Here is a 26437-nt window from a genome sequence, read left to right as displayed (position 1 = left end):
GACCAATCACATTGTTGTGACGTCATACTTTTGCGACTTCGGAAAAAAACACCTTAAAAATATAATCTACTTGTGAGAAACCGCCTTTGTCCGACAATACAGCAATTTGAATTCTTTGCATTTCAGGATACTGTTTTTAATGAACTGTAAGCATTATACAGATTGTCCTTGCAACATTGTAATTTCATAAATTAATAAATCGCTTGGCTTGCAAAAGTATGACGTCACAACAATGTGATTGGTCACTTGCAATGTTGAACCTGGAACAACATTTATTATGATGATGTGGGAACAACACCGACACGAGGATATCAGATCATCCTTAGTCCGCCTGCGCTGTGCAGAAGTTTAGTTTTGAGCACTGAGTCGATGAAAAAGCATCTGAAGCTTGAACTCGCCATTATTTTAACATCTGTCTTGAGCACTTCCTGGAGGAAACAGGAAGTGTGAGAACGGTGGGAAAAAGTGAAACATTAAGTCATGTGACTCTGGAAACAGGAAGAGTGTTATTAGCGTTGTTCATAAAATGTGTCCAATCATCGAGCCTCTATCTCTCTGATGTCATCTTTCTACCAATCATATCTCTTCTGTGTTTTTGCTGACGTGCTGTACCAACCCCTCACCACCACCATCATTAAAAAAAATACCCAGAATGCCGTTTGATACCAGGTGCCAAAACATTTGTGTTTCTCTGCCTGTTGGCTGTTCAAGTGCTTTGTACCAATAAAGTTTCTCTTGAATCTGACGAGTTTTTCATCACTGCAGAGAAACGCCATGACACCAGCCTCATAACCGCTGTCAACAACATAAAAAGGAAGCAGTTTTATCAGATTTATGTGCTTCTTCCACTTATCCGGGGACGGGTCGCCTAAACAGAGAAGTCCAGACCTCCCTCTCCCCAGTCACCTTGTCGTTCCCAGGGTTAGAAAGATATCGTCTCTCCAGCGTGTCCTGGGTCTTCCCCGGGGACTTCTCCCAGTGGGACATGCCTGGAACACCTCACCCAGGAGGCATCCTTGTCAGATGCCCAAACCACCCCAACTGGCTCCTTTCGAGCAGGCTAAGCTCCTCACCTGATCTCTAAGGGAGGCCAGCCCCCTTTCAGAGGAAGCGCATTGTATCCGCTCACTCTACACCATGAAGGACAGGTACAGCATCCAGATCACTAATCCGTCTGCCGATCTCCCCTAAGCAAGACCCAGTGATGAAACCAAACCAGAAAAACGCCATTCTGAATACTACATCAGGCGCAATGGTTAGCACTGTTGTGAGGTTCCTAGTTTGTATCCCAGCTCGAGCATGTTCTCTGGGTTCCTCTCACAGTCCAAACACCTGCTTGTCTGTTAGACCTGTGACAGACAGGAGTACAGCTGGGATAGGCTCCACCCCCCCATGCCCTTTGTCTGGATGGACAGATGATGTAAACAGTTCATGGTAGGCCAGAGTGAGGTTTTTAGGTTGACTATTATGAGATATGCACAATCGCGGCAAAATCAGTTTAAAATTTTAGCTTGGAGCCGCAGTTAGCAGCTACATGCAGCCTTTTATTGCCTCGCCCCCTATCACAGCTGGAATAGGCTCCAGCACCCCCGCATCCCTGAAAAGGATAAGCAGAAGCGAATGGATGGATGTTATGGGATGTCTTTCAATATGAAACTGGCTGCAATTAGTCCACATCAGCTCAAAACCACAAGAATCATCACCTGTACAAACCAGTGTCACGGCAAAACATGTAATAGCCTTGCCAGTCCACTGTGTGCAGTTCACACTTTGGTTCTCCAAAACTTGAAACGGACACGCCTGCAGAAGTAGCATTACCAGATAGAAAATATAGTTAAATCCATGAAGACAGTGGCAAAACAATAACCAAAAACGCACATACCGGTAAGTCCACGGTCCTTAAATGCTGGAAACGATCTAGCTGTATTTTCATGTAAATGCGTTAATGTCTATTTAAACACACACTCGTGATTAGCTTCATTTTGGCCTGAAATTAAAATCTCCCTCTGCTGCACGCATGTCCTCAGGCAAAGCATGAAAAGTGATATCATGTTCCCATCTAACACCTGTTCATGTTACCTGTGGTGACTCACCTGAGCCCTATTCCAGGAAGCAGATTCATTAAAACAGAGTTTAAAAACAAACTCTGCTGGTCTCAGTTCAGCGACCAGAGTCGTAGGTTCACCCTGAGTGACAGACCGCCATCATCAGTGGAGCTCAGATACCAGGATACTGTTGTGATCGCAGAATGAATAAGTTTGATTCAAATCCGTCTATGGTCACCTTCAAGATCAGATGAAGCTGAATCCTGACCTTTGACCTTAAATCTAACAATCTGATCAGGTCATTGACGGCAACAGACTCAACATCTGTTCAAGACAGCTGAACAGCCTCGTGGCAAATGCTACGCTAATGTTTCTACTGTCATCTAATGCCAGCTTCACTCACAGAGCAGTTAAAGGTCAGAGGTCAGCCACAGTTTCACATCGATAAACCTATAGTGTGAAGAGAAATGTTTTTGGTTACAAACGTGAAGAAGAGTTCACCGATCTGAGTCATTACCTGTTACCATGGTAATATTAGCAAACTCAGTTTTAGCTGAACTTGCTTCCTATAAAAGGACTCTGGGCTCTGACTGGCTACAGAGGAAGCAGACAACAGTGGGCGGGGTTTAAATGTTTATTGATTATTACCATCAGGATGGAAAACAAAACAAAAGAAAAATATTAAAAACAAAACAAAAAAAACCCAGCTGTGATGACATGACAGGAAGGAAGTGTCAGGGGGCGGGGTTTCAGGGCACCAGCAGTCCGTTTCAGCCAACAGGAGGATGGGGAGAGAGGCGGAGCTAAACTGAAGGTCTGTCATTGCCTAGGAACAGTACGCCTCTGGCCAATCAAAACAGGGGAGGGACTGGCTCAAGCCAGGGTTGGGGCGGAGCCAAAGGGCGTGGTTAAAGAACGTCATCACTCTCGGCCGTGTGGAGCTGCGTGTCGTCGGCGTCCGTCATGATGCTGCTGTCCTGACTGTCGTCCACCTCGGCTGCTGGAGGGAGACAGGTTAGACCTTTTTTTTTTTTTTTTTTTTTTTACAAATAAACTCGGAATAAGCTGACAACAGAATTCAATGAGTAACGTTTCCAGAAGAACGTGAAAGATCAAAATGAATCTGGATAATGTGTGTGTGCTAAAATAATGAACGGTTAGAAAGACATCAGCACATTTCAAACTAGTGACTGCAGAAGCAGAAGGCTTCCGCTCCTGCTGCTCTGCTCTCACTTGGCTGCGTTCAGCCACGCTTCCCTCGTTGCTCATCAGTTCCCGGCTCACTCACACGCTCTGCTCAACATCCCATCTTGAGCCGTGCAGTAGTTACTCATCTCTTATATTTATTTATCAATCACAGCTAGCTTGGTGTGGCTTGTGTTACAGTTCATTGTCAAATGCTTCATGTCAAAATGTGTGTAAACAATCGTGTTGCTAGGCACCCGTCGGGCCGCAGCAGCAGTTTTTCATTTCTGTGGGGTGGAAATGACGTCCTCGATGTTTTCTTTCGCGTTTGATCCACACACTCCAAAATTCAGTATTTGTCAGAAAGCCCTGAAATATTTTATTTTAACAGAGATACAGAATCTTTAACCCTTGACGGACACACCGGTGTGTCCGCGTCACATGGCAACGCAGCCTCACCAAGTCTCCGTTTCCACTTGTGTTGAAAATTCAAACTGTAAACCTGACTTGGTGTTGATTGGCCGAGTAAAACCAGAGTTACGGGGAAAAACAAGATTTTCTAAGGACAATACTCGGACATGGGCCCAGGTGGACAACAGGAGGAGGGATACACCTGCAGGTGTCAGGGCTGTGACCTGCCCTGCTGCCCTGTAATGGACAGGAACGACTTTTTGGCACAAATCAGTTGTGTGGCGTCCTATTGTGACAGCTTCTGTAACGGGTTTAAATACATGCGTGGCCAAGGCCCTTGCTGCGTTTTTACATCAAGTTTATTGTTTGCAAGATTTCTACACACATTTTAAATTTACGTTTGTAATTCTGGAAATGATGTTAAACACGTTTACAGTTTTCTGCTGTGAAAACATGTTTGTTCTGTGAAGTGGTGCCGAACACAGTGATTCTACAGAAGAATCAAACCCAGGACCACAGACGGTAAAACGCCATCAACTAAACATGAGTGTGGACTACTTCCTCTCTGCATATGACATCACCAAACAGTGGCAACAGTGCGTACCTTCGTCCTCAGGCAGGTATCTCTTGTCGATGGCTTCCTTGATCTGGTTGTTGGCTCCTTTAGGGTCCAGGTCCATCGCCCAGCTGAAGTTCATCAGAGCCAGGTGAGTCTGCCCCAGCTTCTTATACACCTGAGGCACAGGTGTAACAGTCATCAGAACATTTATTCATCACTCAGGAAATTACGGGCTTACAGTTGCTCCAAGGATTGCTCTGACTAGCTGCTTAATTTCTCTGCACACCTGAACAGCTTTCAGTGATGACAGCGTTTCTGATGACAAAAAGAGGTCAAAGGTCACACTTACCTTTCCAATGAGGAAGTAAACCAGCGACTCTTTAGGAACAATCTGCTTCAGCTCCTCCAATTCCTGCAGAGCCGCCTGCACGCATGCACGCACCCACACACACACACACACACACACACACACACACACACACACACACACACACACACACACAGATCAGAGAGGCAGACAGCACAACAGTACAAGCGTCTAACAGCAGGGGGCGCTGTCTAAGTGGCGTGTGGCCTCCTGCTGTTGTCTGAGGTTTTCATGCTCCTTTTTTCCCTGCTCGTTTACATTGCAGTGAATGCTGCTGTCGCTCCCTTTCTGATGCCGTCAACCAATGAGAACTCAGCGTGCAGTCCACGCATCATGCATAGAAGAAGCCACATGTGACCACGATGGAGAAACATCAAAGCTCCTTTAAAATTAATCTGAGGTCAGACGCATGCGAACGTGGATGCTGCCTGCGAACGTGGATGCTAAACCGCAGACTGCATCTGTCTCAGCCGCACAGTCGCTGAACCGGCCCGCCTGCAGTCCAGACCTCTGGCCAGCTGACAACATCTGGAGCATCATGTAAGCAACAACAGGACGAAGCAGAGCCAGGACTGCTGAACAGCTGGAATCCTCCATCACATGATGGAGGATTCCTCTCCAACATCACAGACTGATGTTAGAGAGGAAACACGGAGCTGTCCTACCTGCCCAGAGCATCCTTGTCAGATGCCCGAACCACCTCAGCTGGCTCCTTTTGATGTGGAGGAGCAGCGGTTCCCTCCCGGATGGCTGAACTTCTCATCCCATCTCTAAATGAGAGTCCAGCCACCCTTCAGAGGAAGCTCATTTCCACCGCTTGTATCCACGATCTCGTTCTTTCCATCATGACCTACAGCTTGTGACCATAGGTGAGGATAAGGACGTAGATACACTCAGCTCTCTGTTCACCACGACAGACCGGTATAGAGTCCGCGTCACTGCAGTACTAATCCATCTGTGGTTCTCCCGCTCCCTTCTATCAAACCCCAAGAGCCTGAGATACTTAAACTCCCCCACCTGGAGCAGGAGCTGTCCCTGAGTGGGCGCTGCACCCTTTCCTGGCTGAGGACCGTGCTGATTCTCATTCACGAGCTCATCAATTTATTAAAAGGATTCATTTTCTCAGTTTTAAGATTTGAAATGTTTTTATGTTTCTGTATGAATAACATGACTTCACACAGACAAAGGTCAAAGGTCATGCTTTATGTAATCTGATTACAGAACAGGGTTAGAACAGAAGAGTATTGATCAGGGAGTCACTGGCTCTGGGTTTTAATCCACAGAGCACTTTATGATGTCACACAGTTTCCTTCCGGTCAGCTTTCAGACCCTCAGTGTGTTTTCACACCAGCCGATTACATTCATCACAGTCAGTTCTGACAAGTATTGATTACCTTGTACTTGTCGTTGGCGAACAGGATGGAGGCTCTGTGGAACTTGCAGAGTGGGTTTTTGGGGTCGATACCGATCGCTCGGTTCAATGTTTCTAAGGCTGCATCAGACTTCTTCAGAGCATGCTGCACCTGCGTACACACACACACACACACACACACACACACACACACACACACACACACACACACACACACACACACACACACACACACACACACACACACACACACACACACACACACACACACACACACACACACACACACACACACACCAGAGGGTCAGTGCTACGAGCTAACAGCTCATCTGTTGCAGTCATTGCACTTCATTAGTCTCACTGGTCAGAAACCGGTTGATGTTTATTTGTTTGTCTCCTATGCGGAGAAGCAGCAGGTGGAAGTAAGGCTCTCACGAGATGACTGCTCGCTTCATGCCCCAAACCAAAATGGAGGATGCTGTAAAGCGGCTCATGGTGTCGTGACATCCCTTTCACACAGAAATCTTGTAAACATCTAAAAAATTGGAACTGTAACGGTTCATTCTGCACGTGCTCAGGTGCGCCTCCAGTGGGCGTGTGAAAACTTACCACTCCAATGTGGCAGAGCAGCACGGAGCTCTGAGGGTTGATGCTCAGGGCTTTCTTAAAGTGGATCTCAGCCAAGTTAAACTTCTCCTGTTTGTAGTAAATCATTCCCAGACCATACCTGCGCGCGCACACACACACACAATGAAGAAGATTAAAAACGATCATTACGGGTTAAAAAAAAAAAAAAAAAAAATTGGTGTCAGTGTCTATGAGTGTGGAGCAGGAGTGCGGCCCACAGACAGCCCACTATGGTGTTCAAGAAATATCTGCGTTTTTTTTAAATGATGAAGAAAAAGCTGCTGTGACAATAAAAACACGTTGTGTTACCTCACCGAGTAAGACTGTCGTTTAACTGTAGTCGTAAGAAAAAGAAAAATATCTGCGTGTGTTTGTGGTGAGCAGCAGGTCAAAGTTCATCATGTTCAGGCCTGTGGACCTGTGCGCACACAAAAACTTTGTATACAGTTGATTTTATGTAACAGTCAACACTGAACTGTAACTTTACTCTTTTACTCTGTGTTTTCATAACTTCTAACACGAGGTTTAAGTTTGAGACCTTTTGTGCTCCACTCTGGAAAACGACGACGGTGTAGGTTCTGCTCTCAGCAGTAAAGCTGCTCACATTCTCACTGGTTTATTCCCACATCTCTCTCTGCGTACCTTGTCTGTACCACTACACTTGCTGTCTCAGCATCTGCTTGTTTCTAAAGAGGCTACACCTATCAGGGAGAGCAGGGCCCCGTGGTGGAACCTTTATACATGTACTGTCAGTGGGCGTGGTCAATGTGGAGGCGGTATCAGTGTACCAGGCATTGTAGTGTCTGTTGTTGACTCTTATGGCGTTCCTGAAGCAGGCGAGCGCTCGGTCCAGCTCCTCTGTCAGAACGAACTCGTGACCCAGCAGAGTGTACGCATACGCGAAGCCCGGGTCCACCTGAGACGGGTACAGAGAGGGAGGGGCATCAGCTGACTCAGAACACAAAACCATTTCTGTACAGGTGAGGTGGCCCCAGCTGACCAGAGACCTTCTTCCCAGAATCAGTGCTTGTAACCGTGGCATACCTGGATGGCTCTCTGGAAGAACTTGATGGCGATGTCGTGCTCTCTCTGCAGGCTGAAACAGTTTCCTGCTACACACCAGGCCTGTAGACACACAGTACATGTGTCTCAGTGTCACACAATCAGTGGGTTTCTGACCTGGACAGGTGAGCTCCTTACCTCGGGACAGTTCTTGTCCATGTCGGTCAGGTCTTTGGACAGCGCCGACAGGGCGACGTCTTTCTGCAGGTGCCACAGCGTGGTCGAGTAAATCTCCATCCCCTCCACTCTGTACGACTCGATCCTGCGCACCTCGCTGAACATACGCTCCGCCTACAAACACACATTGTCATGACAACGGACAAGCACCAGCAGTATCCAAATGAGGCTTCACCTGGACTGGAGGCAGTCTGCAGGTGCGCCATGAGATGACCACAAAGACACCGCCCCCTTCCTTATTTTTTCCCTCCCCATGTCTGTGACACAGATACGTTTCAGATAAAACTGAGTCCAGTGCCAGCGGTGCTAGTACAACCAATCTGAACACACCTGCGCTGTGTGCAAAGGTAACCGCCCCTGCTGTTAAATCACGATGAGACCACGTCAGCACGTCACACCACCATCTAAAGACAAAGTGAGGTGGTCTGAAAAATTGACGGAGACATTTCTACAGTCAGACGTGGTGGTGTGACGGTCTGGGGCTGCTGCAGCACCTGGACCACTCTCTGCCAGAATGTCCAGCCATCAGTTCACACCCTGAAGCTCAAGAGCACTTGGGCAGCAGGATGGTGATCTGAAACACACCAGCAACTCCACCTCTGATTGGCTCTCCAAAGAATCTGAACTCAAACAATCGGTCACTGACAGTCATCAGGTCAGGGAAGTTACTTTTGCACAGCACTGTGTATAGGTGAGTCGCAACCAATGTTCCCTCTGATGTTTCATGTGTCTGAACACACAAACTCCCTGAGCGGACACTTGGACCACAGTGAGCAACAGCAGACGTGTTACATGGTTTATTAAAATAATCAAATTACAGCATTTACATTTATATTAGACTACTTTTAATTAACTGCTTTAGCCCACTTACAATGAAAATTAAAAAAAAAACAAATCTTGTTCATGACCTGTAGCATGTTAACACTATTGGAAGTAAAAAATAACTCCAATTTTGAAAACACAACTTTCCTTTTCTTTTTTTTTTTTTTTTTATAAAGCTCTGACTTGTATTGTGAGTCTGTGGTCTGGGAGAGAGTCTGTAACTCTGTCTGCAAAATACAGTAAATAATGACCAATGTTGGGCAATTAATTATGTAGTTACTTCTTCAAAAAAGTAACTGAGTTATACAAACAACGAAGTTTTTTGCAGCTGTTTACCTAAAAATACAGCCAAGGCGTTTTTTCAACAAACATTTCAAACTATTTACAGAACAATCAGCTGTTCTGCATCAAATCTGATGCCACACAAATTATTTGTGCCGCTCCAAAAATAATTTCTGTCCACTATGAGATGAAGGAGAACAACAGCCTGATACCTGCAGGCCTGTGTGCGTTACCTGTGTGTACTCGGCCAGCTCGAAGTAGCCCTTGCCGATGTGCGTGAGGACCCAGCCGGTGTTGTAGTGCTGGGGGGGCAGCGAGGTCAGGATGTTTATGGCTTCTCTACAATTGTACGAGCACAGCGCCAGGTAGCCCCGTCCCAGTTCCCGTAGCAACGCCATTATGCTGTCTGAAAACATAACAGGTGCGTCACATAAACTGTACTTACTGCATTGATTACAGCAGCCCTGGAGGAGGCCGAGCCTGGAGGCCGAGCCTGGAGGCGTACCTGCGGCGGCCCTCTGGTACTGTGGGATCTTTGTCTCAGGTAGACTCAGGCTGGGATCCAGTCTCAGGATGTCCAGGCTCTCGTTCAGGTTGGTGCTGTTGGACGTCTTCGCCGATTTACACTTCGTCTTCCTGTTCGGGATCTTTGTCGGGAACTTCATCTTCAGCTTCTTACTGTTCTCCTGCAGAGAGGAGAAGGACAGTCAGGAGGAAGGCTGGAGGCACCAAACAGGTGCTACTACAGCATGTAGTGGTTAGATTTAACTTACTACTACAGTGAGTACTACAGTGAGTACCTTGGCAGTAGAGCTGGCGCTTGTAAACAATCTGGAGCTTCTTCTGGGCTGAACATTTGGCGGCCCCGACATGCTGGGACTGAGGACCTGAGGAGAGCCACTGAGACACAGACAGGTGATCAGAGGTGGACACACTGGTACCTGCAAGTCCACCAGAGGTGGTAAAGTGAAATTACGAGTCATCATATACAATTTTCAGCTTCTCATCTTCCTCCTGAAGATCACCTAAAGAAGATCAAAGCAGCTGAAGGGCCGACACGTTTGGATCATCGGGCAGTCGGAACTGATCCCTGCTGTGCAGCAGGTCCTGTGATTGGCTGCCATAGTTACCTGCTGTGAGGTGCAGAGGTCTGCGATTGGTTGAAGGGGATGGGGAGAACGTCTCTGCTGTTACCGCTCTGACTGAAGACAGACTTGGACTGACTGATCCTGGAAACAGCCTGAGACGGAGAGACAGGTACAGGTGAGCAGAGGAAGAGGGGTGGATATCATCCTACGGCTAGGGACTGTTTGTGTTTCTCAAAGGGAATGATGTAACTTCCTGTGAGGTGAACAGGAAGTGTTTAACCTGTACTAGCCTTGTTGTGAACATTACTGGGGTCAAGAAGAAAAACTGAAACATGTCATTGTTGTCATTTATTTCAGAACCACTGAGTTAGGATTAAGGTCAAAGGTGTTGACAGGAAGTCCCTTATTTTGAAATGCAGTGTTAAGTGCGAGCCATTTGATGATGTTATGAAGGTTACGTGTGAAGTATGACAGTAATGTGCTTCTTGTTTGTCACATCTCTGTTATTATTCAAAGCTTCGACATAGCTGACTGGTGACCAGCAGGGGGCGACTCCTGTCTGTTACATGAGCAAACATCTTCCTGATTGGCTCTTTTCAGCTCCAGAACTCAAAGGTGAAATCACAGACACTCCTGTCTGTTTGTGTGTGTCTGTGCTGTTACCTTCTTGCTGGGGGCTGTAGTTTGTGTTTCCATAGTGGATGAATAGTTCTGTAGATATGTGGGGTCTCCTGGGCTGGGATCCAAGGGCAGGATGCCAAAGCTACACATACACACACACACACAGTTTGTAAACACACTTCCAGCTGCAAAGGTAAGACTCCAACTCACCTGTGCAGGTGTTGTACTCACCTTGGCGTTAGTGGGCTGAGGGCTGCAGGACCTCCAAGTAAACTCCGCCCACTCTTGGGCTTGTTCTGTTTAGCTAAAAGTGAGCCAGCTGACGCCATAGAAACCGTGTTCCCCAATAAGGAGCCGGTGTCTGGAGAGATGAGGGAGGAGTCGATGTAGGAGACGGACAAATCAGACGCCAGCTTTCCGTTTGACGATTCCAGATTCAGACGATTCAACTCCTAAAAAACAAAAACGCTGTCAGCTGCTCATGGGTCAAAGCTCAAACAGCCGCACTGCAGGTGCATTTGTGTTGCTCACCAGCGTGTCCTGTGGCGTCTCCATGAGGGCGGTGTCTAATCTATGGGAGGAGTTCTGGGCAGGGCTTACAGATGGTGGAGGTGGGGCAATGGAGCAGTTCTGTAGCGAGGACAACCTGAACACCTGATCTGGGTCTGGTTTCTCTCCTAAAACACAAAGCATCAAGTGTAATTGAAGTCACGTGGAGCCTGACAGTGCTCATGACTCCACAGGAGGATGTGTGCGTTACCTAGGTGACAGAGGTTCTGGAAAGGCGACCAGAGGAACGGGTTGAGAGTTAGACTCCTCTGAAAACACTCGGCACCTTTGGCAACACGATCTGTCTTACTGCTCACAGAGAGAGAGAGAGAGAGAGAGAGAGAGAGAGAGACAGGTGAGTCAGCAGAGCATCCTCACCTGTGGAGCGCAGGTGAGTTTGGTTCTTACCAGTAAATGTGCCCCAGTAAAGATAGCGTGAAAGAGGCGGAGTCTCCAAACTCTGTGATGATGTCATCCTGACTCTTCTGTTTGTTCAGCACACCACCAATCAGAACCTGCTCTCCTTCCGCCAGCCTGAGAGACAAAGAGGCGGGGTCAGAGAGGCGGGGTCCGAATGGACTCTATTTCCTGAAGTTTATCATTTCTGACTACTTTTACATTTACCTCTGTGTGTGTGTGTGTGTGTGTGTGTGTGTGTGTGTGTGTGTGTGTGTGGCCATGTGTTCTTACTTGCTGAGCTCCACGCAGCACTTTGCCAGCAGGAATCGAACCTGTGGCGTGGAGCAACTGTGAGCCTTCAGCAGCCGGTAGGCTTTGTAGGGCTTCCCCGAGCGATAATAACATGTGGCCAACAGATAAAGCGCCTCCTCTGACCTCACTGACACACACAGGTGAGACACACGGGTGAAAAACAGGTACTGACAGGAGTGTATGTGGACACACAGACAGGTGTTACCTTCAGCGTAGAGCCTCTCTGCGAGGAAAACAGCGTCCAGGTAGGCGTAGTGGTTCAGAGCCTGCCACACTGCAGCCTGACAGAGACAGATAAGTGAGGCGCAGCTGGGAGGGGCAAGTCATCTTACAACAGGTCACATGATAAACTGTCGGGGTCCACAGCAATGCGCTGGCCTCAGGTGTGCCCGACATTCATTTGACTCTTTATGAGCTCATTGGTACCAGAGGAACTGAATCGAAGAGTCACGTCATCACTGCCACGGTGGATCACGGAGCTCGCTGAAGTTAGCTTCCTGAAGTTAGCCACGTATGCTAGATGAGCATACCACATAACATTAACTTGTCGGCCACGCTGGACATGTAATAATCCTGAAACAGTGAAAAACCTGCTAAACATGTAGATGTAGCTAGGGCTGGGTGATATGGCTTAAAATCCATATCGCGGTATAATTTGAAGCATATGCGGTAACAATACATGTTGCATATATTCTTTTCTTCTGTATAACGTATTTTACACACTATAAGGCACAATTAAAATCCTTTCTCAAAAATTGACAGTGCGCCTTTTCTATGAATTCTGGCTGTGCTTACTGACCTTGAACCGAATTTATGTGGTACACGGCGCTTTAAAATCTGTCAAAAATGTTTCAGTCCAACTTTGGTAAGCTACGAAGCCGCACGGCTTGAGGGATTGTCGGAGCATTACGGCTGCCGTAGTCAGGTCCCAAAGTCACACAAATACTGCGGCATCACTGAGAGTTAAAAACTGTCTAAATTCTTTCATCTTTAATAAAATGATCAGCGTTGCTGCTTTACCAGGTGTAACAATTAAGTTCAACATCCAGGCATCCATGAAAACAGAATTTATTACATTTAACGGAGTTAGAAGTTAGCTCGCTAGTTTCCACCTAAGCATGATATAGCATGTTCTGACTGAGAGATTAATAAAAAAAATTCAAACGTACAGCTCTGCTGTCACTTCCAACATAAAGTAAGACAGAAAATTAAACAGCAGTGATGTTTGTAGGTTTACTGAAGTTGGGCTAGCTGGTATATAATGATGTGCTACGTGATCGCTAGCAAAACAGTTAGGTTAGCATAACATAAACAGAGTGAAGCTGGAGGATGACCGCTAACTTTTTTCCATTCGATAAAATTTAGCGTGAGGGTTCCTGCTGGTCAGGAACAAATGCAATCGCATGGCAGGATGCTGTAAACGGACCAGAACAACTGAGATAATCCATCCACAATACGAGGTTAGTCATTAATATACTGCAACAACATGGGAACAGAGCAGCTGCAGAGAATTCGGCATTAATGAATCAATGGTATGGAAGTGGAGGAAGCGCAGTATAATTTGCAGATGATGTTGTTTGCAGACGCTGCAATGCTTTCGACCAAAACAGGCGCAGCTCGATGACACCATCAACATACGCTATCGCGTATATAGTCAAACTCTCTACCGTTGGCCAAATTTATATGGTTTCTACCGTATACGTTTATACCGCCCACGCCTAGATGTAGCTAAAGTAAATAAACAAGTGTAAATAGGCTGTCGCAACAAGCATCTTGCTCACTATGTGGAGCAAGACTTTGTTCAGTGATGCTGTGGAGTGTATCCCTGCCCGACTTCATGTCACACAATTTTCACCACGTTACCGACAAACCCTCAAATGACAGTGGACGAGATATGAATTTTCATGCTTATCAGTCTTTTGTGTCACGATAACAAACCTCAGTTACCGGGTCAAGTGTCCACGCTCATTGCTCAGGTACTTATTTACCTGATTGTATGTTTTTATTTCAAGAAGTTAACTAGGGTTGGAAAAAAAAAAAAGATTTCCTGATTCAAATCGATTTTAACTTGAATAACGCACTATCGAAGAATTAAATCCTGACATCGATTTTTAAATATAAATGTGTTTGAAACTCCAGAATCAGCTTAAAGCTCACAAAAGAAAGACCAGGTCAACGATTCCACTAAAACGTGGAAACACGTTCACCTGACGGCACGGACACGGCGCTGAAAGCCGACGCCTCACAGGTTTCGTCTACGACCAAGATAGCCTCCCGTGTCCCCCAGCTCTGTGGAGTGTTTTATACAGGCCTGTATCAGGGTCAAATTCAAGCACCTTTTAAGGTTCATTTTCAAGGACATTACCAAAAAAAAAAAAATAGATGTTTCACGTCACATCACCTCAGTAAGACCATGTGAAATTTAAAGCAAAACACCCTCGGCTTAAACACCTTTGTTAAAAAGCAACTCAAAACACACATTTAGCTTAAAATTAAGATGTGGAAATACGAACAAATTAACTTGTTAGAGATATTCATCTCCTGTTGGAAACAACAACCCAACAAAACAAGAGACCTGTACCAAACACCACAAAATAACACACAGTCAGGCCAGATGAAAAAGTCTTCTCAACAAATACTGATGCTTCTTTACTGTGTGACACTCAACATAAAACTGTAAGATGTTTAACTACACTGCTGTGTGTATTATTGTTGAAGTCCTAAATGATCACCTTGAAAGTGTTTGTGCTAATAACATCATGTATAGTAAACAGGCAGGGAGAAAAGCTCTGACTGGGAGGGGCTGTGGACACATGACTCACTCAGTTCATTCGACATAGGAGACTTTAAGAATGCACGAGCATCGAAAACCTGTTCATTTAATCTATCATCTGTAATATTAATATGTACAGCCATCATGTATCATCTCCCTTAAATAAGCAGGCAGCCTTAAAGTATGAAACATATGTGTCTCCTGATAGTGCCCAAAGGCCTCAGTGTGAGCTTGTTTCATGTGTAGGTGCTCACAATAAACACGTTTTGAATGAAGGCCGGGGAACTTCGGGAGCACAAAAACGTGTCAACTCTGTGCACGTATGAATCGTATTACCATTGTTTCCCCCTGAGGTGTTGCCAAAGACACAGAGTTACATAAATCACCATAACTAACTGCGTAGCGCTGCTGTATTGCATCACACTCAGTGCACTTCAATCATTTGTCCAGTGAGTTTAATAGTTAGCAAAAAAATAATAATAACTTTAAAAATTAGCATGCGTAATGTAATACTCAAACACTCATTAAAACGGCAACCTGGAGTAATGTTAGTGCACCCACCCATGTTGGGGGGGGGGGGGCAAACTGACATGCAGAGGTGCAAGCAGCCCTAGGCGGACAAACTTGCGACTGATTTTATGTCTCTATGTGATAAGAAAAGTATTCAGACAGTTATTTGTGCTGAATGAAAAACAGTTTGCAGCTGTTTTAAGCACCACAACCGAAATCTTTAAACCTTGAAAAGACATTAAAGTCCACGAATTTTCAAGGGTTTCAAGCACCTGCATGAACCCTGTTCGTAAACTGTTGATGATGAGTCTGCACATTCAGTGAGAAACTGAGATTACCCATAATGCATCACTGAACGACACAGGAAATCTTTTCTGCCTGTGGATATAACTGAACTCCCTCCACCTAACACACAGCTCACAGTGCAGCAGCAACAGCCTTTTGCAGTAAAATAACAAAGTTTCCAGGTTAGAGTAAAATCTTGATCGTGTATATTTCACCTCTGTAATATTTATAACTGAGCTATTTCTTATATTTTGTAAACTTTATAAAATATTGTCATTTGTCTGTTACTGTTATTGTCCTGAAGCGACTGTAAACTAGGGTTGGGCGATTGGAAGAATCTATCGATTATCAGCCTATTGCCCATCGTTTTGATTTATTTGCCCATGAGTAAGTTTGCCAATAATGATGGCGCTAATAGATCCTATCAACAGAAAAAACAGCCCCCTCCTCAGAGAGCGCCAAATCCTTGTTGACAGAGCTGCAGAAGCTGCTGATAGCCTAGCATTCTCAGCCGGATGGTGAACACGCACATGCTCATGCCAGTTAGTCTTTGTCTTTTATCCTGTCTTCCTTCTCTCACCCCAACCAGTCTCTGTATCTATGAAGCGCCTTGAGGCGACTTTTGTTGTGATTTGGCGCTATATAAATAAAATTGAATTGAATTGAAAGTAGAGCTGGGCGATATAAGATTTTTTCATATCACGATATGTTTTTTTCATTTCAGGCGATAACGATATCTATCACGATATATTCAAATTCAAATTCAAATTTTATTTGTCACACACACACAACCATACACAGTATGACATGGGGGTGAAATGCTTGTAGCTGTACAATGCCCGACCATTAAATGACAGAAGAAAAGTTCTACAATATTTACAATTTACTACAAAAATTTACAAATTAACTTAGGAATTTACAGTAAAGAATGTGCAAATAGCAGAAGACATTATAAAGATAAGGATTATAAATTATAGGAATTATAGGATTATAGGAAATGTGTGGTGGTGCGTGTGGTGACGTGTGTGAGAGTCCAGTCTTATAGTGACGTGTTTGGGAGAGTCCAGTCCTACACCTGGTTCAGGCCCCGAATAGCCTGGGGGAAGAAGCTCCTCTTCATTCTCTCTGTTTTGGCCTTAAGGGAGCGGAAGCGCTTCCCAGACCTCAACAGTGAGAAGAGTCGATTGTTGGGATGGGAGAGGTCCATCATAATCTTCCTAGCTTTGGACTTGCACCGCTTGGTGTAGATGGACAGCAGGTCAGGGAGCTCTGATTGAATGATGCGTTCTGCCGAGCGCACCACCCTTTGCAGATCTCGTCTGTCCTGCTTGGTGCTGTTCCCAAACCAGGTGCAGATGTTTGACGTCAGGACGCTCTCGATGGTGCAGGAGTAGAAGTTCTTGAGCACCTTCAGTGGCAGATGGAAGTCTCTAAGTCTTCTGAGGAAGAAGAGACGCTGACGGGCTTTCTTAACCAGGGTGTTGATGTGACAGGACCATGACAGGTCCTGAGTGATGTGGACACCCAGGTATCGGAAACTGTCCACTCTCTCCACTGGCGTGCCACTGATGATGAGGGGTTTGTAATTCCTCGCCTGCTTTGTAGTGAAGTCCACGATCAGCTCCTTAGTCTTGCTGATGTTTAGGAGGAGGTTATTCTCCTGGCACCAGGTCTCCAGGTTCCTAATCTCCTCCAGGTAGGCCGTCTCGATGTTGTCGGAGATCAGGCCCACAACAGCAGTGTCGTCAGCAAACTTGACAATGGAGGTGGTGTCGGATGTGGCTACACAGTCATAAGTGTACAGTGAGTACAGCAGGGGGCTTAAAACACAGCCCTGAGGCACTCCAGTGCTGAGTGAGATGGAGGGGGAGACTTGTTTCCCACCCTCACTGTTGGGGTCTGTCTGTGAGGAAGTTGAGGATCCACTGACACAGTGATGAGCTGAGTCCTAGATCCGTCAACTTGGTTAGAGGGAATTATTGTGTTGAATGCTGAACTGTAGTCCACGAACAGCATCCTAACATAATTCCCTCTGCCAGTGTCCAGGTGACTCAGGGATGTGTGGAGCAGGTGAGATATGGCATCGTCTGTGGAACGATTAGTCCGGTAAGCAAACTGAAGTGAGTCGATGGTGGGAGGAAGTGAAGAAGTGATGTGATCTCTCATCAGTCTTTCAAAACACTTCATCACAATTGAAGTCAGTGCTACTGGACGGTAGTCATTGTGGCAAGCGGGCTGTTGTTTCTTTGGAACAGGGACAATAATGGACCGTTTGAAGCACGTGGGAACCACAGCTTGGGCCAGGGAGAGGTTGAAGATCTCCGTGAACACCGGCGCTAGTTGATCAGCGCAGGCTCTAAGGACCCGGCCAGGGATTGCATCTGGTCCTGCTGCCTTCCTGGTGTTCACCCTCCTGAAGGTGTTCCTCACGGCATGCTCTGTGATGACGAATGCATTTTCTTCACTGGTGCACTCCGAGCGCGCGCAGCCGTTTGTTGTTTTAATTGCTGCGGCGTCGAAGCGAGCATAAAACGTGTTCAGCTCATCAGCCAGTGAAGCATCGGCATTCATCATTGAAGAAGCTGGTCGTTTATAGTCCGTTATAGTCCGCAGTCCTTTCCACAGGCTCCTAGAGTCGCACTGTCGTAGCTGTGACTCTAGTTTTTCCCCGTAGCTCCGCTTTGCCTTTCGGACCGCGCTGCGCACGTTGTAGGACGCAGCCTTGTATAGGTCCATATTACCGGAGACAAGCCCTTCATTGTAGGCAGCGGTGCGTGATCTCAGAGCGTCGCGGATGTTTTTATCCACCCACGGCTTCTGGTTGGGAAACGTTCGGATGATAGTTCTTTCTGCTGTGTCGTCCGCTAGTTTCCCGATAAATCCCACAACCGCTTCCGTAAACATGTTGATGTCATCAGAGCTGCGCCGAAACATGTCACAGTCTGCGTCATCCAGTGCGTCCTGCAGCGCGGCCACCGATTGGTCCGTCCAGCGAGCGACCTCCCTCCTGATTGGTGGTTGCTGCTTTAGCCTTTGTTTGTAAGCAGGTATGAGGAAGATGGCGGAATGGTCCGATTTTCCAAATGCCGGCAGGGGTTGAGCCTTGTAACAGTTCTTGAACGGGGTGTAGCAGTGGTCTAATGTCCTCGTGCCCCGGGTGGGGCAGTTGATGTGCTGGTGAAGGTTGTGAAATGTCCGTTTGAGATTCACTCTGTTAAAATCTCCCATAACAATGAGTGCGGCATCTCGGTGAAGTGTTTGTTGATGTGTGAGAACCTCATGTAGCTCACATAAGGCAGTGTCCGAGTCCGCGTGAGGCGGAATGTAAACAGTTCAGGCAATGACCGCAGTGAATTCCCGAGGGAGATAGAAAGGGCGACACTTAACGATCAAAAGCTCCAGATTGGGCGAGCAAGAGCGTGTGAGTGGGGAGATGTTTGTGCTGTCGCACCATCTGTTGTTCACCATCAAACACACTCCACCACCTCTTTTCTTCCCCGACTCCATTGTCCTGTCCATGCGGTAAACCGAAAAGAACCCCGTCGGCTGCACGGCATGGTCTGGTATCGCTGGGTTCAGCCAAATAACTATATTTGTAAGATTTAAATGTGTCGTTGCTCACAAGTAATTTCCCATAATAAGTTCAATAGGGTAGATGTACTTAAGGAACATGAGACTTTTTCAGATAAATAAAGGCAAATATTGCAAACTACACAAAAGGCAGCCGCTAAAGCGTTTAAGTTTCAAAATAGAACAAATGAAACAGACTAAATTGTCAATTCCACTTAGAACCAAAATATTAATTCTAAAAATAAATCTTAGTTTGTTTTACAGAAGAACAGACAAAACTGACTAACTTTTGTCAATATCAAATAAACTGAGAACTAAAAGGAAATTCTCAATCCTTGTTGTATAGCTGAGCTTTTCAAACAGTTTTAACAGTTACTTTAGTCTGACAAAAGCTGAATGACGAATTAGCGCTTCCAGTCAGAGACTGAGGCTACGTCCACACGTACACGGGTATTTTTGAAAACGGAGATTTTCCGTTTTCATTTTAAAAAATAATTCCGTCCACACATAAAGGCAGAAACGAAGGAAAACGCTGCTATGAACATGCCAAAGCAGCAGGTGGAGCTAGATTCCTAACCGTGCAGAAATGTTGGCCAATCAGAAGTCTAGAAGCCTCGGTGGGAAAAAGTAAACAAAGCTGGGGCATAGAAGCAGAACCGAGTCGTATGTGTGGAGGGACAGTAACTGTGTGTATATGTAAGCATTTAAACACTGCAGAGAGTAGAATTAACAGTAACAGTATTGTAGAAATTCATTTCACCGAAACAATAACGTGGCGCACAGTGTGACGTCAAAAAATGCGCACACCTTTGACGTTGCGTTTTCTCCGTTTTTCTAGTCCACACGTAAATGCAAAAACTGAGTTTTAGAAAATATCCACCCTGGCCGGAGTTTTTAAAAATCTTCGTTTTCAGTGACCAAAAACGCCGTTTACGTGTGGACTAAAGGTGCAAACGCATAGAAAAATCTGCGTTTTCAAGAATGCCCGGGTACGTGTGGACGTAGCGCATGCACCAGTTTATTGTATTTCCAGACTTGCTTTCGGCACATTTACAGTGCACGCTACTCTGTTTTTTGTCAGACTTGAAATAGCCGAAATACCTTCACACTACGGAACTTCTATGGCTCTTCCGTTCGACAATCTCTCCGGCGTTGGAACCATCATCTGTTTTCTCTTCGGTAACGCTCGGTTGATTTTTCTAGTCTGCACACTCATTTCCTCCATTACCCGGGCGGTACGGTGGCTGGCTGCTTCCCAAACAAATACACATGTGGCTTGGCACTTGTGCTGTACGTAACAAGTCACGTGACATGACGCTGCGGCTGTGATTGGTTCGGCTCTGCGCTACTTAATTTGGATTGGCTGTTCTTTTTTTTTTTTCAAAGAGGAGAAGAGCGGCGAGGTCTATTGCGATAGTTTAATTTTTCTATCGAGAAAAAGTTATATCGCGATACATATCGTTATCGTTCTATCGCCCAGCTCTAATTGAAAGTTAGCCGCGTTTGAGAGCTTTGCTTGCACTAGGGCTGGGCCATATTATACCGTTCACGGTAATACCGGTATAATGTTAGGCAACGATAGGAAAATGAAATATCGCGATAGAATGGGAGTAAAACACGCATGCGCAGTGCCTTTGTTTTCATACGCACATGGCCGATTGTTGAGTGAAACAGATGAACCAGAATTCGTTTGTAAAAATGGTGCAACTTCAGTCATGTGGAACTGGTTTGGTGTTTGTCCGTCAGATACACGACAAAGCACATTTTTTTGCAGAACATGCAAGCAGCCGTCGTTATTGTCGTATTTGTCGGACTAAGATGCTCTTAAATCTGGGAGTAATCTGGGTCCTAAACTCCATATATTTCAGGTCAAACGAACACTGCAGCATCACTGAGAGTTAAAAACTGTCTAAATTCTTTCATCTTTAATACGATCAGCATTGCTGCTTAACCAGGTGTAACTATGAAGTTTAACTTCCAGGCATCCATGAAAACAAAATTTATTACATTTAACGGAGTTAGGAGCTAGCAGGAAGCTAGCGGAAGTTAGCTCGCTAGTTTCGCTAGTTACCTAAGCATGATATAGCATGTTCTGACTGAGAGATTTCTAAAAAAAATTCAAACGTACAGCTCTGCTATCACGTCCAACATAAATGAAGACAGGAAACTAAACAGCAGTGACGTTTGTAGGGTTACTGAAGTTGGGCTAGCTGGTATATAATGATGTGCTACGTGATCGCTAGTGACACAGCTATGTTAGCATAACATAAACAGTGAATCTGGAGGACGAACACTAACACTTTTCCACTTATAAAAGTTAACGTTAAGGTTCCTGATAATTAGAGACAAATGCAATCGCATGGCAGGATACTGTAAACGGACCAAACTTCAGTCAGGAGAACTGAGATAATCCATCCACAATACAAGGTTAGTCATTAATATACTGCAACAACATGGGAATAGAGCAGCTGCCAGAGAATTCAACATTAATGAATCAATGGTACAGAAGTGGAGGAAGCAAGAAGAATGAGTTTAATAAAGTTTGATTTATCTGACTGCTTTGTTTCGCTTAATGTGCCTTATAATCCCGTGCACCTTATGGTCCGAAAAATACGTACTGCACACTGCAGTTTAATGTTGCAAAGCACCTCTTTTTAACTTCAGTGGATATTATACATGGTTATGCTCAGGATATGTCAGACCATTTCTACTGGAAATGCCTTTTGGTTAAACTTTAAGCAAGGAATTTGCATTTGCACTGTTACATTTTTATAAAGCTTCAATGTACATAAAAACCAGCTTCTTGTTTAAGTGAAAATAAATGGAAGGTTGTCTTTTTGCGCTAGTAATGTTGTGGAGTTGTATTTTGTCTCGCATCAATTATATCGTTATCGCAAATTTTCAAATATATATCGTGATAAATATTTTTGGCCATATCGCCCTGCTCTAGCTTGCACTATACGTCTGCACAAGCAGCACACCGCTTTGGTTACATCCTTAGGTTTACGTCTTTCATCCCAAATAAGCGACATTATGACAAAGACGATTAACAACTAACCTATCAGGACCGGACTGAGCTACAATCCCTGAAATGTCTCTGTCAACGTATTCCAGGCAGTTTGTCCAAAGTTTGTTCATTCTGCGCTTCAGATGGGTTGAGAGCGTTACAAATTTTAGTCGCGTCAACACCGGATTAACGTGTTAACGCTGACAGACCAAATTTTTTGGGAAATTAGTTTGTCCATGTTTGGTCTTCACATCAGTCCGTGCATGATTACGTTGCTCCGCCCATCTTAATGACTGCGCATCCAAGAAATATGATCATCATCATCATCATGACATTTGTGACTGAGTCCCAAACCGAATCTGAGTCGGGACCTTTGAATCAGTTGTCGAAATCAGTGATGATCCCAGACCTGAGTCGACGTAGCTCAGTTGTGATTGATGACAGCGACTCTGAGGTGAACTGCCGAGTACAGCGCTGCTGTAAGTTTCTCTTCTCCTCACGGCCATATATGAGACTTCTTTTAAAGTGGATCTATCTCAGTGGCACTTAGGAAAATAAACTCTCGTGATGTGAGAACGTAATCAAACTGTTGATCAGAGGGAAATTAGTTTAAAGACACTACAGTCTAATGTTATCTGGCATGAGCTCGAGTCTGTCTTGCTTTGTTCACAGAAATAGGTTTCTAAACCAGCGGGGCCTGCGAAGCGCAGACCCAACAGACATCATGCTGTTGTTCAGCCATGTCTCAAACGCTCGCATGTCTGATCTGCCGACCGTAACTCAATGCGACAATGTTGAGATTAAATACATTCCTGTAGGATTTCTTATGTTAGAGCCCCAACTACAGTCCAGGAGTGAGGCTTAAGGTGAGGAGGAAGATCAGAGTTCAGAATCCAGAGCTCAAGGGCTCCAATAGGCATGACCCTCCAACTGCCCACCCTACCAAAGCCAGGTCAGGATAGGCTGAGCCACAGAGCGTGGAAGGACCACACCTGTCCTAACAGTAGGAGCCTGAGTGAGAAAAAGGAAATGATGTCAGAAAACATCAATGAAAAGTCAAGACAAGCTGAGGCTCTGAAGATGAGGACGCCGCTGAAAAGGAGGTGGGAGGAGTTAGAGTGTGGAGATTTGGGCCGTTTGAAGTTGGAAAAAGAAGCAAAGCCGCTCATTTCCATAGAGACAGCAGCGTTCTCACCACTTACGACACAACGGCACGCAGTGACATCATAAATGTATTTGCCCACTTCACTGTAACAATGCAACGACAGCAAGCAGAGCAGAAAACATCCAACTTCAGTCACCGGCCCTCGTTACCAGACACACAGCTGCATAGATGTGTCTCACATCACCTCCACATGTGGAGACACGGACGAGCTTCTGTAAGCCTACTGTTTCCACACACACGTTGGTGTATCTGTGCAGCTTCTCAGATTGATTTTGCATTAAATCTGCATTATTTAGCCAGAACTCCTGGCTCAGTTTGCTGTGAGAAACAGATCTCCTCCCACACTCAGCTATAATCAGTGTATTTCAACAGTAAACACAAAGTTATTGATCAAACGCTGGTATTGTTCATTAGAAAGCTGAACGACTACCAGCAGTACAGGTTTACCTGACTGTAAACAGTTTTTGACTCCAGGTTAAAATAAAGGCTGTGTCACCTGTACCTGCTCACAGCGAGCCATACATAATCAATAGCCAATACCGTAGTTAGATCAACACTCTGTGTGCTGCCATTGGTCAGCACTCCAAACACACACCTGAGAGCATCATGTGAGACAGGACGTGTTTATGCCAGACTGTTATCGATGGGTCAAACTCAGGAAAGTTATTGATCAATACGCTGATCGATCACTGCAGCAGTTCCGTTACTGACGTCACTTCACTTTAACTCTGCAGTCACAGTTTACCCGAGTGAGATCACAAACACACCTGTGAGGAGACATTACCCATCAGTCCGCGGCTGACATGGCAGCTAACAGCTAACGGCGGTTCATGTTACCGGGCAGTTAGCTGCCATTAGCCTGTGTTAGCTGTGAGAGTCTAACGGCCGCGGGATACCTTCATCTGTTCTCTGATCTGCGATCAGACTCTGACATTAACAGACCCCGAAGGAACGGATTTGATCGTTTTATGAACTTTAAAGCAGAGTTCCTCCTCACTGAAGCTCCATTGAGTGCTAGCAACTGCGTTAGCTGCTAACCGAGTCATGCTAACACAGAACTCCATATGAAATCCAACAGTTTCTCTCGGCACTCTCACCTGCACACATCTTAAACTCCGTGATATACTTAAGAACATCGGGTCCTGTTCTATGACAAATACTGCTCACAGTCAGTGATCCACCCACAGTTGGTTCCGGTGAAATACTGACTTTAAAGAGTGTCTGTTCGCTCTCCGCGGGTCATTTCCCCTCAGCCGGACTCAGGCCTCTTCAGATGGACCTGCTCGGATTCCGGATTTATTTTAAAATTAGACAGTGTTCGTTTTTTGGATCTGAGCCCAAAAGATGTGCGGAACAAAACGAATCATGAAATATCAAATAAACTGACCAATTTCCCCTTTAATTAGATCGGAAATACCTGGAATCTTAATCTGACAAATCTTTAAAAGGTGTCTGGCATGACATATCTCAGCTGTACCGGGTGTAAATTAACAGCTCTGCGTGACCCGAACGGGCCGTGACAGAAGGTACTAACGACCACCAATAATCGCAGAAAACTCTCTCTGTGCCGTCAGCGGGCCTCTGTAGGGCCTGCGGCCGAGGAACAGCGCTCTCACCACGGATTGCACCCGCCGCTAAGGCCGGGCGCAGAGACAGGCACAAACTTCATACATGCTCCGCTCCCCACGCGTGACAACGAGCCAAAGATGTGTTTTCATACCTGGACAGGTTCCTGCAGCACCGTCATCCCGCTCTGAGACTCCTTCTGTCCGGTCCGGGGGTCTCTTTTCTCTCCGCTCTTTCTTCACTTGAGACTCAGGAGGAGCTGCAGCCGAACATTTGAACATACCGACCGTTAGCAACCGAGTACCGCCGAAGATACCCGAGGAGGGAAAATGCCGCGACGGACATGAGCGACTGTCAAACGGAGAAAGCCGATGTATCTCCTGCGCCCTCTGGTGGTAAAACGTATTACAGCGGTGTTCAGTGTTCCGTCGCTTCCTGGTGCTCAGACTTGTTAGTAGCAACAGCAGACTGGCTGACATGAAGTCGTGAGCCATTTACAATGGCGGTTTTAAATAACTGGCGGTTGTGGTCTTGGGCAGATTGACTATCTTTGGGGAAGATCCTGAACCCAGAGTTTCTCCTAATACATCCATCAATGTCTCCAAAAGTTGATTCTGTTCATCTGGACGTAGCGTTTTGTGGGAGAAACGTTTCGTCACTCATCCACGAAACTTTTTCAGTCTCAGCTGACTGCAGGTTTCAATCTTATAAACAGTACATTTGCATAATGACTGAAACCAGCACCAGTGAATGAAATTCACAGAGATTTGGGGAATGGCTGCAATCACAGCATTGTAAGATGGTGACAGATGTACCCTTAGGCCCCCTCCTCAATTCAGAGATTCTCTTTCCCTTTTTACGTAAATGGCCTCCTTGACTCCTGACTTGCAGTCAGCTGAGACTGAAGAAGTCACTTGGATAAGTGACGAAACGTTTCTCCCACAAAACGCTACGTTCAGATGAACAGAACACACACACTCTCCACCCTGCTGCCAACAAGAAAGAGGTATCGGAGCATCCAGGCCTCGCTGCAAAACTGCAGAACAGTTCCTCCCCCAAGCCGTCAGACTCCTGAACACACACACACACACACACACACACACACACACACACACACACACACACACACACACACACACACACACACACACACACTTTCAACTTTCAGACACCAGGTTACTATTTGCACATTTTGCACATTTCCATTGCACTGCCTTGTGTTATATGTCATGTGTAGCACCAGAGTGAGAGGAACGATGTTTTCTTTCACTCTGTGCTGTACCACTGTACATGGCTGAAATGACAATAAAAGCCACTTGATTTGACTTTGAATTAGACTCGCAGTAGAAAGGTGTTGTATTATTACTGCTCCCCTCTCATCTGATAGCAGAATACCTCACTGCCAAGGCTGAATAGATGTTCCTGCATCAGCCACAGAATGGTGAGGATGGCCCACCTGTTTCCAACTCAGATCTCCACAGAGAGGGTGAAGGGAGACATGATTTATATTGGTCACTTCGTGGGTGGGTGTTACATGTGTTTTTGGTTTGATGTCTGAAATCAGGTCTGTGTTTAACACCAGTTTAGAGTTATTATTTTAAATCCTTCCTGGCAGCTTCAGAATTTCTACTCCTGCACCATCGAGGGCGTCCTGACGGCAAACATCTGCACCTGGTTTGGGAA

The 26437-nt window shown here is 45.7% G+C and overlaps 1 protein-coding gene across 3 annotated transcripts; it reads right to left on the bottom strand.

Annotated features, from left to right (window-relative positions):
* Positions 1–2665: 2665 nt before the first annotated feature.
* On the bottom strand, positions 2666–25118 carry cdc27 (cell division cycle 27). 3 transcript variants are annotated; one of them, XM_026163777.1, is made up of 20 exons: positions 24909–25118; positions 12084–12159; positions 11858–12005; positions 11576–11701; positions 11379–11476; positions 11150–11295; positions 10850–11070; positions 10661–10760; positions 10040–10149; positions 9710–9809; positions 9415–9595; positions 9143–9315; positions 7767–7919; positions 7611–7691; positions 7355–7482; positions 6549–6666; positions 5962–6090; positions 4550–4624; positions 4246–4375; positions 2666–3045 (listed from the first exon to the last, which is right to left on the bottom strand). In XM_026163777.1, exons 1-20 carry the CDS (start codon positions 24933–24935, stop codon positions 2954–2956), a joined length of 2412 nt encoding a protein of 803 aa, XP_026019562.1. In that variant the 5' UTR covers positions 24936–25118; the 3' UTR covers positions 2666–2953. The 3 variants fall into 3 exon arrangements, with proteins under 3 accessions (XP_026019562.1, XP_026019561.1, XP_026019560.1); XM_026163776.1 differs by lacking the exon at positions 24909–25118 and adding an exon at positions 24286–24763 and having other exon boundaries at positions 2666–3042; XM_026163775.1 differs by lacking the exon at positions 24909–25118 and adding an exon at positions 24286–24761.
* Between the last annotated feature and the right edge of the window lie 1319 nt (positions 25119–26437).

Source organism: Astatotilapia calliptera, chromosome 4, assembly GCF_900246225.1.
Source record: "Astatotilapia calliptera chromosome 4, fAstCal1.2, whole genome shotgun sequence".
In the NCBI taxonomy this organism is placed as follows: domain Eukaryota; kingdom Metazoa; phylum Chordata; class Actinopteri; order Cichliformes; family Cichlidae; genus Astatotilapia; species Astatotilapia calliptera.
Note: the sequence above shows the minus strand (reverse complement) of the source record. Positions and strands in the feature narration are given on the sequence as shown.